Here is a 13,230-nt window from a genome sequence, read left to right as displayed (position 1 = left end):
TTGGTATAGGTATATTCATGGCCCTGGAAGAAGTAGGTTCCACTGTGTACAACTGTAAGTGTATCACCATAGTTGGCTTCTTCCCCCACAGGGGCCACCCCTTATAGCTCCAGCATTGTGAATGTTAAATATGTCAGTATTAAAATTAGAAAAAGTACTGCACTTTGTTTGTATGAGTGGAAATTGCTGTAATTTCATTGATCGTCAAAAATTACACTCATATTTACTATATATTATTTATTTAGGAACCATGACACTAGATAGAATTTGAATCACCTCCTGCATTAGACTTAGTCACTGCTTTATAGCTAACTTACTAAACTGATAAGCGGTAGAGAAGAGAGTTCACTTCAAAAACATTTATGTACAGTGTTGCACTTAAGGATTTCTAGGCACTTTATGATTATTTTTCAATTCAATTTGAAAATTGGTACCCCCAAAGCTCAGATAAATGTGCTGGTATCATTAAGTGCTAGAAAAAAAGATGCAGCTTCCCTGTGTTCCTGTGGCTTCAGTAGAACTTGTAACTCTAGGACCATATACCCTTGCCAACTGCAATGCATTTGGAAATTGATGCTATGAAAACATATAAATAGTTTTCAGGTCAAGATAAAGAGAAATGAAACAGATGTAACTAGTCCTTGCTTTTGTATGCTTAAAGCAACTTGACCAGAACCAATTTAACAGGAATTTCACTCATGAGAACTAGAGTAGCAGATCTAAAATTCCTAAACCAAACTTTTGTGCTAAACCATTAGACTTTCATAATAAAGTGAAAATCAGAAATCCACAATTAGTCATTATAATATAAAACTGTTGTATCTTTCAAAAAAGGTGAAAACACTTTAATATAATTTATATTGTTTCTACACATTAGATGTAAGAAATAATTTCACTTAGTCATAAGTACAATGAATTTGATTAAGAAAATGGTAATTTACAAAATAGAAGTAAATATATGCAGACATATAATCATTATCAAATTATAAAATAAAATTAACAATTCTTGTTAAGATATCAGTTTGTTATTCTGCATTTCAGATAATAGAGTTAAATCACTTTGGTATGCTTAATAATATTTATAAGTATTAAAATAATGGAACGTTGAGATTTGAATACAATGACAGTAAACCATTGAAATTTCACATTCACATTATACAGCCATCATGAATCTATAAGTGAATGTTCATAATGTAAAAAAATATAAAATGATTGTAATATAACCATCTAACCATTAGCATATGGAGTTTTAAGACCACTATTTAATCTGCTAATTTGCCCCGAAATATAAGCAGTTGCTTTTCTGTCATACATGACATGTCTTTGTGCCTTAATACTTAATTTGAAATGTTCTGACTGTAAAAATATACCAAAGTAAATAAAAAAGGAGACGCTTATTTACAAAAACAATATTGTATACATATTATATAAATGCAATTGTCTCAAAGTCTTTTTATACAATATTGATAGAATCAGTCATTTCCATTATTTTATCATAAAAACTGCAATGTTGCAAAAGCAGGCTGCAATTTTGAAATTTTGATAAAAATGAATACTTTTTGGCTGCCTTTTAAGGTAATGCAGTTTCTCCAAGTATGCTACAGAATTAAATCCTGACCTCTAGAAAAATGATTCTTCTTTCATTAAAGAAAATCCATTCCCCATTTGGAAAATGCACCTGAAGAAAGGAGAAACATTATTTTATTGGATGTTTTTATTTGATAAACCTGATGACATCAGCCATTCAGCCTATTTGTATTAGCACCATTGGTGTGGATTGTTAATGTACTGTATCAATCACAATAGGAATGGAAACTTGCATATAGTGTACCATTCCTATTTTTGTGGAATTTCATCTTACCAAGTATGCTATTATACGATATACATTCAAGTGTATAAGGATAATCAAAATGATGGTATATAACAATCTTGCATTTTACCAATACTATATATAGATTTCTGTAAATATTAAATGAGACTATAAAGAGACTTTAAAGCATACTCCTTTAATTCACCAGAATACAAGGAGACTTGCTTTCATTTACCTGCATATGTTGTAATATATATGAACATAAATGTAATTTGATCTCCTAGTTCAAAAACTCTGGAAATCATAAACCTTTTTATTGTATGATTTATTTTGATGGTTAAATGCCAACCGTTGCATATATTCTGTCTTTTAGTTCATATACTGTAGCTTGTGCTTAAGTGACTGTAGCATACTCTAGGCTTATAGCCTGTGGTACATAATTTCACAGTTTCAAAATTGTGAGGGGAAGGCCTTCCATGTTTTAGGAAGTTATGAACCAAATGTAAATCTCATGAGCACCCACAGCGATCTACTACCATGGCTGGAATTTTCCCATATATTATTTGTTCTTTGCCATTAAAATATAGCATATTAATTGGAGACATCTTTGTGGGAGTACAGCAGGGGCCTGCTGAACCTCTGGGGTTTGCTTGGTGTACAAGATGAGTGTGAGGATATTTTTGTAAAAATACAAATTCACACTCTCCAGAGCAGTAATTGGCCTTATATCTTTTGGGTGCAATAATCCAATCCCATCCAAAAGCTTCAAAATCCACAGTTAGAGGGTAACGACAGCATCGAGATTCTGTGGAGTGCTCATCACAGTCAAGTCCAAAATCTCTTCTGGATCGTTTTGGTGTGTCTGTTACCTTAACTTCTAAAAATGGATTCTGTATGAAAAGGAAAGAACAATGAGTAATATTAATACATCCCGAAACACTTTCCTACCTCAAGATGTCATTGTTGAAGAAAGAAACTAATCATTTTGCTTATACTATATTTATTTTTAAATTTTAGAGCATTAAGGAGTTTTAATTTACAGTAGGCTTGACTTTTCCCTATGGCTCAAAAGAATATAGCAGCAATACAAATTCCCCTGTGGTCAGATCTATGTCTTTCTAATTTTTGTTTCCCCCACTTTGAGTATCTAAATGCCTGGCACATAGTAGATGCTTTGAAAATCTTTATGGGAAGAAAGGAAAAGAGGGAGAAGAGGAGGGAGGGAAGAGGTTATCTCCCTCTCTTCACGCTTGTTAATTAAATGTATTGGCTAAATATGTCTGATGACTTCTAGAAAGATAGGTATACTCATCCATCCTCCATTCCCTAGGTCTTTACTTGGGGAAACTTGGATATTAAAGCCAAAGCAAAATAGTTACCTTCCAGCACTATATGGATTGTAACAGGAAAAGGGAAGGTAGGGTGATGAAGGTGTTGGTCTGTATATTGGGTTGGAAAGAAAAACTCTAAGAGAGGGAGGGGTAGATTCAGAAGAAGACAACTAATATTTCCTTTATCCTTTCACTGAAAAGTGTTTCCATTCAGATATTTAAAAAAGGATTTGCTAGTCCTTCCCCTGCCGCAATCTTTTAATGCGTTAAGACTTTGCTTCTTTTATATGGAAAAATTGGAAGAATATGTCATGTTAACCATCTGTTTAGTAATTAAAACCTCTGTTACGTTACTAGGTTTACGTTAAAATGCTACCTATAAAAAAGAATACTTTCTTAAATGATTAATAGTAGTTCTTATCCTATATCAAAATCAAAATAGACCTGGTACTTGTTGTTATTTAAGATTGTATAAAAGAATAACATCATTTTGGGAGACAATAACATTTTATGTTGCATATTTAAAGAAAAATAGATCATTTGGAAAATTGCATAATATTAAAAGATTCTATTTTCATTTAAAGTAGATCTGATTTACTAATTGTATATTCTTTTTAACCAAGACCACATGAAGACTGAAAAGATATATTTATTGTTTGCAAGTATAATCTTTTGTTGTAAATTATGTCAATAGGTGGAAATAAAAAATATGATCACATTAAATAAGTTTTTGAAAACAAAAGTATAGGTAAGTTGGAAGAGTAACTCAATTTATAGTAAGTTTTAAAATATCTTTTAGTAATTTTTATAATATATAAGGTATTGTCATCTGCTTGGCCTGATATTAAATTAGTTGGCATTACCTAAGTAAACTCTTGCACAAGAATGGTAAGGCAGCTCAGAAATAAAGCTAGGTGGCAAAGGTTAACTAGCCTGGAAGTTTAAGTTTTATTAGGTGTAATTCACGAAGTAATCTACAGAAACATCAATGCATCAACAGCCTGCAAAATAATGAACATAATGAACATATTTATCATGAGGGACCTTGAATATGGTATATTTAATAAAATATAAGCCTAAACATTTTGTACTTAATTGCTATAAATAAAAGCATTGTATTTTAATTATAATTTTTAAAGTTTTACTCTGCTTTATTAAGCAAAAAACTTTCAACACATTTGACACTCTTCTGGGGGCAAGAAAAGGTTTAATTTGTTGGGTATGTACAAGAATCCATTGTGAAGATTTTGTGTTTTTATTCATATAATTATGTAGCATATCAATGAAAAGCACTTTATATTTCATTCCCAATTCCAAAGAACTCCCTGAGGAGTTAAGGACTATGGTATAACGTTTTTTTAATCCTCATGCAAAGTTGACATATCAAGAGGGTGTTTCATTGGATATGAAATTGGACACCTACTTTTATTGGGTACAGGGCTGCCATTGGGGTAAGATACCTTTGTCTAGCTTGTTAGCATAGGAAACTGGTAGTTATTTTCCACTATTATTCATTCACATGATGAATAAAAACATAACAAGGTTGTTAGAATATTATTTTCATTTATCACTTACCAGCCCATCTTCTCCTGGTCTTGGGAAGGTTACAGCAAGATCATGACCATTCTCATCTAAAGCTTTGATTTCAATGCCTAAGTTGGATTCAGGCTGTTTGAGCCAATTTTGCAACACTGTCTTCACATCAATGCTCTGCCAAATACCAGTGCCTGGGTTCATGTCAAGTTTCAGAGATCGGATTCCAGTATACCTTGTACCGTCTTTCATGGGTTTGATGAGTCTCAGGATTTGCACAAACACTGTTGTAGGAGTCTTGACGGGTCTCAGATATATCCACAGTTGGGCCTTTACTACTTTATTGTATTGTATTTTAGAGCTAAATTTAAAGAAGCAACATTTGGGTTTTCCTTCCACTTGCATTAGAAGATCAGCTATAAATGAATAAGAAAAGGAAAAGAGTTATTGAAATTATTTATCATAAAAAATTAGTAAACCCTTCCATATTAGTTGGTGAACATTTTTTTTCCATTGGAATACTGAATATATATTTAGTCTTTTAAAGTGAAAAACTATGTAGAATTTCATTCATAACTCAGAAAAATATCAAAGAATATAATTACTCTAGCCTTTCAGAATTTTTGATATATGTTTTTTCAGCTGTTTATGAGGAATCTACTTCTTTTCCAGAAAACTGTGAACTAAGGAAAATTCTATGAAGGAATGAACTGTGGATGAAATTTTAAAATGATGATGATTAGAGAGAACAAGAGACACCGTGGAGGAACATCCACTTAGAATTCTTTGGGAATCTGAGTAGTTACACTTACTGAGCAGCTGTACCAATCAGTCTGGAAGAAGGAACCCTTCCCCCAGGCCTGAATTACCTGGGGACAAGACACACTGAGCAACTAACTGAGCCTCGGGAATTAAGAGAAAATATAGTACATCTGTTATGTTTTGGCTTTGGAATAGCCTTTTAAAGGAACAAAGCTAAGCAAGTAATTAGCACAAAAATTTGAATGTTATATTCAGGCTATCTCAAAAGTTAGAAAATACTGTCTTTAGAGCCAGGCTGTCATTGTGAGCAAAATCACTAGCAATTTCTTTTATTTTGGTTCCCCAAGATTGTTTATAAATAAGGTAAATCTACTCCAGGACTATTTGATAGCAGAGTCATAAAGGAAAATTATTTGGTGCATTATAACCTGATTACTTAATAAGGAGAACAATATTTTGAAACTGTTGTGTCCTGTTTAAAGTAGATAAAGCACTGGGTAAAGCAGGATCGCAGACACATGGCACAGAATCTTCCTTGTCATGCCTTCTCTGTGAAGGTGTCTGTCTCCCTTTCCTTGAGTGTAGTTATGAACTGACTGCAAAAAGAATATATGAAATATATTATCTTTCAGAAGCAATATAGATACTACAGGTGGTAGTCCTCCCTCCCAAGAAGAATAAAATTGTATTTTAGGAGATTATTAAGCAATGTGCCTGCCTGGAAATGTGCACCCCGGGTGCTCTCAACAATAGTACTATGGTCAAGGTGTAAGCAGGACTCTGAGCTATAACCTCTTTGATTAAAATGTTTATTTATTAGGCATTTTATGATTGCTCATGATTATCATTATGCTATGTTTACTTCATCATTTTTCTTACTAATACATTAAATTTTAAAAAATATTTTTCCTAATCTCCAGGGGAATAACTTTCAAAATCTAATATGTTAATTTGTGAAGAACATAAAAACACTATGAGAAATAGTTTTGAGTAACAGAAGTCATTTTGGTGTTCAGCAAATGCTCAAATGACCTAAACGTCTACAAATTTCTTCCTTCTCTATTATTAGTGAAAAAAACTTGTTATTATAAATGCTTATTTTAGGCAACCAAATGCAATTATGAAATCTCATGTAAGTTTTTAACATTGCTTGTACTATCTCCCAATTTTTGCCTTGGTGGTATTAAGCTGTGAAAGCATAAGCATGTTATATTTGTCATATTAAACTAAATAATATTAATGCTGTGCAAGAATTTTATTTTGTTTAGCTTTTTAGCTCTCTAAGAAAACAAATAATGCAGCAGATTTCAGTCTCATTAGTAAATTTCTCATGAAATCTTGAAAAAAAGAAACTCTTTTCCTTCCTGCTTACATACAAGCCAACAGCTTGTTAAAAGAGCCTGAAAATAGATCTGTTTCTCATAAACACTAGAACAACAGTCAGCAGAATTGTTGATATACACTAACAGGACTACTTACACTCTGTAGGCATGGTAATGATTGTTTCCGTCGTCGCGTGGTAATCATCATCTTCCAAAGAGCCATCACTGCTGTCATCTCTCTGGACATCGTACTGATCAATCAGTTCCCGGAGTGGAGGAGCTTTGGGCAAAAGTTGTCTAATAGCATCTTTGCTGATGTTAGGAGCTGTTTCCAGGCGCAGTTTACTGAGGATTTGAATTTTTATGGCTTCTATTCTTGAAGATTTAGTGTTTTGTCTCCAAGTACATGCATTGCACAGCCCCTCTTTTTCCACATTTTCTTTTTGCTCGCTGTTCTCATTTAGATCCACTGGACCAGCAAGAATCAGCACAAACAGGTAAATATAAACATAGATTTGCAGTTTTTGCATGATTTTAAAATCAGTTCAATCTTTTTCCTTGCTCTTATTTCTTCCTTTTACTTTTCTTTTGCTTTTGAGCAATGCCAAGCAAAATTTTAATGCCTGTACAGTCTGAGAGACAACTTGCCACACCAGTGAATCTTTTATACTGTATTCCAAGTGGCTTTTTATATTCCAACTTTGATGAGACAAGTGTCGTCAGGATCTATGATTGGCTCCTGCTCCACAATGAATCTCGCTGTCAGAGGTTAAAACCCTGTCTGTCACAAGTCACCAAACAGTATTTTGTTACAGTCAAGGGTGAGCTGATTCATTTGACTACTTCATAAAAGAAATAAATCTATAAATAAGAAAGATAATGTGATATTTGAAAAATTAAAGTCTGTGTTAACAATAAAATAAACTACACTTAAATCTTATCTTTATATGTGAAATTCAAGTTATAATTTAAATAAGTAAATCTTAATTTACACTTCATACTTAAAAAAGTTGAAATGTTACTTCCTCAGAAATTAAGATTTTATATTATTTAGGCAAACATTTTAAATAAAAAGAATTGTATTTGTTGTATTAAATTATTTTTAGTGCTGTATAATTAGGGAAATGTAAATTTAAATTAGGAAGACCTGTATTAAAAGAGAAGTTAAGATTGTGATACTAGTAAAAGGTTTTCAACTATAATTTGAGAAACTTGTTTTCCTGACTAAATTCTTAACACATGTTGAAAATTATACTTATTATAATGTTATATTGCATGTGGAACTATTTTTAAATAATTTGATGTCTTTTATTAATATGAAAATTGTGCTCAATTTTTGACTGATTACTATTATTTCCTCTTCTAAAGTTGCAGATTAATATCACTCAGAAGATGTGTTTCTTCATTGTTTATTACCAGGGCATAATGTCAGCTAGTAGAAAAAATCTCTGAACTTAGAAGATAATGGATTTGTGAGTGACAAAGCAGGACTTATCACAGTTTGCCTCCGATTTCCAGCAGTTGAAGTAACAAGTGTACTGTCTCTTCTCCATAACTTATATCAGAATATCGTGAACACATAAAAGGGAAAGAGCACCATAATAAAGGGGTGCCTGTTTGTTTTGTTTCTCAATACTGTGATAAGTTTGTACCCCTTTGCCAGTTTTTCATTTTGACCAGAGGGCAGACACCTGGCAGGGGTTTGGGGTAGGGTCTGGGAGCAGAGAATAGAGCTTTTTGTTCTCTAAATTTAAGTGGCCTCTGTAGGGATCAAACTCTCAACCTTCACTTTGGGAGCCACAAGATCTAATCAAATGAACTATTAAAGAGCTAAGCAAACATAGCCAGCAAGAAACAGAAGCTGTTTCCAGGCCACAGGAGATTTCTTATTCCTACTGCTTTTTGGGAAGCTAAGGACTCCTAAGAGAGTTAATCCATTACTTTTTTTTCCCCAGGAGAATGCAGTGGCTCATATCAAATATTTATTTTTTAGGTCACTACCACTTTTGCACATTGTACACTAATTTACTGCCTCAGTGCACTAAAATGCAACTCAGTAGCCTGAAAAGTTAATGCATTTTCATCAAATTCTTAAGAGGTATCTACATCTCTTGAGAAAAAATGGCCTTACATAATGCATTAGATTTGCCCATCATTAAAGATTAAGGAAAACCAGACACAAACCAGATGCCCTGAAAGATTTCAGATACTCTTTGTTGTGGAACAATATTGGATCAGGCTTATAAAGTTTTATATGTTTAGTAAATTTGTTTTCAATGTATAAATCTTTGTCATGTTATAATAATTGTAACGTGTTCCTATATACTTCTTAGTAAGTCACATCTTTTTTTTTTTAACTTGATTAGAATTGCATAACACTTCAGAACTCAGATCCTGGAGTCAGATAGACCTGAGTTCAAAACTCAACCTTGCCACTTCTAACTAGGTAATAATAGATGAAGTACTTCACTTCTCTAACCTTCAGTTTCCTCATAGAGTTTTAGGGATGTGCAATTTAATAATGCATGTAAATTGCTGAATATAGTGCTTGTCGTATAGTACGTGATTGATAACTGGTACTTGAGTGTGTTTCATGCAGAGGGATTTGAGATTATGCTTAAATTTATCCTCCACATGAACTAGAACTGCCTTAGGTAGCTGCCAATTATCAACTCACACAGACTACCTCTCTAGGCCTCTGAGGCAAGTAAAATTTTCTAAGGCAGTCCTATTACAAGGCATGTTTCAGCTCTTTATTCTTACTATCTGGAATAAAGCAAACAAAGGTTATCATTTCCACATGTAGTTGATGCTCATTATTCATGGATTCCATATTTGCAAATTCGCCCACTTGCTAAAATTTATTTTTTAACCCCAAAATCAATACTTCTGGGACTTTTGTGGTCATTCACGCACATGCACAAAATGGCGAAAATTTTGAATCTTCCGACACACGTTTCCAGCTTAGGTCAAACGAGACAGTGCTCTGCTTTCTTTCAGCTCTGATTTTGTAAACAAGTGCCCTTTTTGCAATCTAGTTAGAACCGTGTTTTTCACATTTTTTTGGAGTGCTTTTTCTGGGTGATTCTGCTGTTTAAAATGCCCCCCAAGCATAGTGCTGAAGTACTGTGCTCCTAAGCACAAGAAGGCTGTGATTAAAAGTACAATAGTGGTTGCCAGGGGCTGGGAGGAGGGGTAGGGGGTGGGGAAAGCTGCTATTTAATAGATATAGAGTTTCAGTTTGGGAAGATCAAACTGTTCTGGAGGTGAATGTTGATGATGGGTGCACAAAATGTAAATGTACTTAATGCCACTGAACTGTAACACTTAAAAGTGGTTAAATGGTCAATTTTATGTTATGCATATTTTACCACAGTTTTTTTAAAAAGAAGGTTGTGATGTGCCTTAGGAAAAAAAATTTCTTATGGAAAAAACATGTATTAGATAAGCTCTGTTCAGGCTTGAGTTATAGTGCTGTTGGCCAAGAGATCAATATTAATGAATCCACAATATGTATTAAATAAGATCTCTTTAAACAGAAACACACATAAAACAAGATTGTCTATTGATTGATGAACATGTTGTGACCAGAGGCTCAAAGGAACATAACCTTGTGTTTCCCCTAGGAGCAGCGGTTCAGGAACCACTCATTCAGTGTTGGCAGTGACTTTATAGAACATAACCACTGTGAATAATGAGAATCAACTGTATCTAATCAACTTCTCTAGACGTCACTATTAAATAAGTTAAGAAGTACTCAAGAAATTTCAAGAACATACATTCCTTCTCTAGTGAAGTGATTGCAACCAGTGAAGGGCCCAGAGCAGGAAGGTTCACCCTCTTTTTAACACCTTTGCTGCGGTCTGACTGCTGAGGGCCTAGCTTTGGCTGCTTTCATGAAGGAGGCAGGACAGACAGTGTGTCAAGACGAGTGAGTAAAGAAGAATTCCTTCTAGTTGACTGGAGAGCTTGACTGGCCAGCTTGTTGGCTTTGTTGTAGGTTGGCCATCTTTAAAAGCAGTTCTCAGAGGAGTCAGATTTAGGTGGCCAATGCATCACCTCACAATATGTGTTTTCTTTCCCCTGTTCTCCTTTGTACTAGCTAGGCTTTACATTTCGGTAACCGTAAGTAAGGCGACAACAAATTTCTCTTATCTCTACTACAAATACCAGGGGGTGTTTCAAAACAACTTTGAGAGTATAAAGCATATTTTCCAAAAAATGTTTATGGTTTCACTCTTTGCAGTCTGGGAAATCCTGAGTGCACTAACATAAAGGCTTGCCAGAAGTTTAATGATGTGGCCAAAGGAAGGAGGAGGAGACTAGGAATTACAAGAAGAATGGATCATGAAAAATTCAACTCTGTCGTGGGAAAACCCAGAGAGTGATATTTTATCTTATCGCTCTTGCCATTTCCTTGTAATGACAGTCCTTTGGTATCACTCTATTTTGATTATGCTTAAAGCCAGAAAAAAAACCGTATAATGCTCAGCTCACTTAACAGCATGAGAAGCTAGTCTTTCCACATTGATGATATCTGATTATCCATGCTTTCAGCAGATTATAGAACAAAAATTAACAAAAGCAGAAGTATTCTTGAGCTAGAGAGCAAAAGTAGGAATAGAAGACAGGAGACCTGGAATATACTTCTGGTTTTGCCCCTGACGTTTTATGTGACCTTGAATAAGTCATTTAGCGAGGACTTCATTTACGAAGGTGTATGTATATACGTATTAATTCATTTAATGAATATTTTATGAAATATTCTAATGCCTATTATGTGCCTGGTGCTGTGCTACATTCTGAGGAGAAAACAATGAACCAGACAGAAGTCATCACTGTCTTCAAGAAACCTACAGTCTAGTTTCTTAATGTAAAATCTGAGGAAATTTAATTAGGTTTGCCCTTTCAGTTGAAGTTTATCCCCTAAAGCAGCAATTCTCAAATTTTTTGGTCTCAGGATTCCTTTATACTCTTAAAAATTATTTAGGATCCTCAAAAGCTTTTGTTTGAGTCATATCTATCAATATTTAACGTGTTACAAGTTAAAAATGAGAAATGTTAGAATATTGGCATACATAAGCGTATAGTCTATTTGCTGACACAGTGATGATGTCACCTATCATGGAGTCTCTGGAAAACTCCACTGTACACGTAAGAAAGAATGGGAGTAGCAAAAAACAGCCTTGTTGTGAAAATAGTGTTTACTTCATAGACTCTCTGAAAAGGTCTTCACTCCAGGGATCCCCGGAAAACACTTTGAGAACCAGACCTCAAATAATAATTTCTACACTACTTGGATTGAGTATTTTTTCGCTCTGACTTGAAGTCCCCTCCTCCTAATACCTACAGCTTTGGCTTTTAATGAGAAATCAAATATGGTAATTTTTAAACATTGTATGTTTATTTACTGACACATTATTCCCAAGAGCAGAAATATAGATATTGTATTATAATCACCAACTACCAAATTGTAGGTTATCTAGAGGACATTTGCACAACATTTGTGAGTTCTAGGGTATAGACTGAAATCTATAGTCTTGAGGGGTTTCTTGTAGATGGTCTTCAGGTCAGTCTTGAGATGATAACATTCATATTACGGCAATGCCTCGTAATATAATGTCCCAGTTAATAAAATTTCTGCATTCTACTGTCCTTTAGAGGTAGCATTAGCTCAGGAATACTTCAAAATGCAATTTCTCTGCTCCTTCCTTTCCAAACTGGGAACTCTAGTTTATTTATTATAAATTTGAAATACAGAGTATAAAAATAAAGTTATAATTTGGCTTCCTCATTTTTCCGCTGAAAAAAGAGACTAGACTCAAAGATCTAGTGTTCGAACTGTATAGATTGTGCTGTCCTCTATTATTATAATTCTCAAATGTTTGCTTTTGTTTCCTTACTTATCCTCCCATTTCTACCCCTCCATCCCCTAAATAGACTATGAGCTCTTTAAAAGGAGGAAATTATTTTGTTCATTTTTGTCCCTTCAGCTCTTGGTCCAATACCTGATACATAATTAGGTTGGTAAAAGAGTGTTTACTGTATAATTGAATCAATAAATGAATGAATGTCTCTTTAAATACAAGAAACTTCAACTTTCTAATTTTTCAGTAGGTATAATTAGTATATTTATAGACTTTCTAAGTGACTATGGTTGTGTTTTTAGTTTGTTCTGACTAGGGGTCTAGCATTTCTGTTGGATCCTCTCTTACTCAGACTGGTAGGGGAGACTGGTGTTACAGGTCCCTGTGTCTTTGCTGCCTCTAGTAGTTCTCTGGTAGAGTGCTCAGCACGTGGAACATTCTAGTGGAGCTTTTGCATTTAATTATCTATGACTACCCAGAGACACTGTGTGGCTCTTAACAGGGACCTTGCTAGGAAGTGGCCTTGCTGGCTGTGACACCGCTGTTTAAGACCACCAGAGCCCTTACCCAGCCCAGGTCATACTTAAGTCAAACTGAGTATAACA

The 13,230-nt window shown here is 34.1% G+C and overlaps 1 protein-coding gene across 1 annotated transcript; it reads right to left on the bottom strand.

Moving 5' to 3' along the window:
* Positions 1-2,060: 2,060 nt before the first annotated feature.
* Positions 2,061-7,399, bottom strand: LOC124233498 (growth/differentiation factor 8). The gene is made up of 3 exons (XM_046650639.1): positions 6,916-7,399; positions 4,717-5,090; positions 2,061-2,700 (listed from the first exon to the last, which is right to left on the bottom strand). The coding sequence occupies exons 1-3, from the start codon at positions 7,286-7,288 to the stop codon at positions 2,320-2,322; spliced, it is 1,128 nt and encodes a 375-aa protein (XP_046506595.1). The 5' UTR covers positions 7,289-7,399; the 3' UTR covers positions 2,061-2,319.
* Between the last annotated feature and the right edge of the window lie 5,831 nt (positions 7,400-13,230).

This window comes from Equus quagga, unplaced genomic scaffold, assembly GCF_021613505.1.
Source record: "Equus quagga isolate Etosha38 unplaced genomic scaffold, UCLA_HA_Equagga_1.0 203_RagTag, whole genome shotgun sequence".
In the NCBI taxonomy this organism is placed as follows: Eukaryota; Metazoa; Chordata; class Mammalia; order Perissodactyla; family Equidae; genus Equus; species Equus quagga.
Note: the sequence above shows the minus strand (reverse complement) of the source record. Positions and strands in the feature narration are given on the sequence as shown.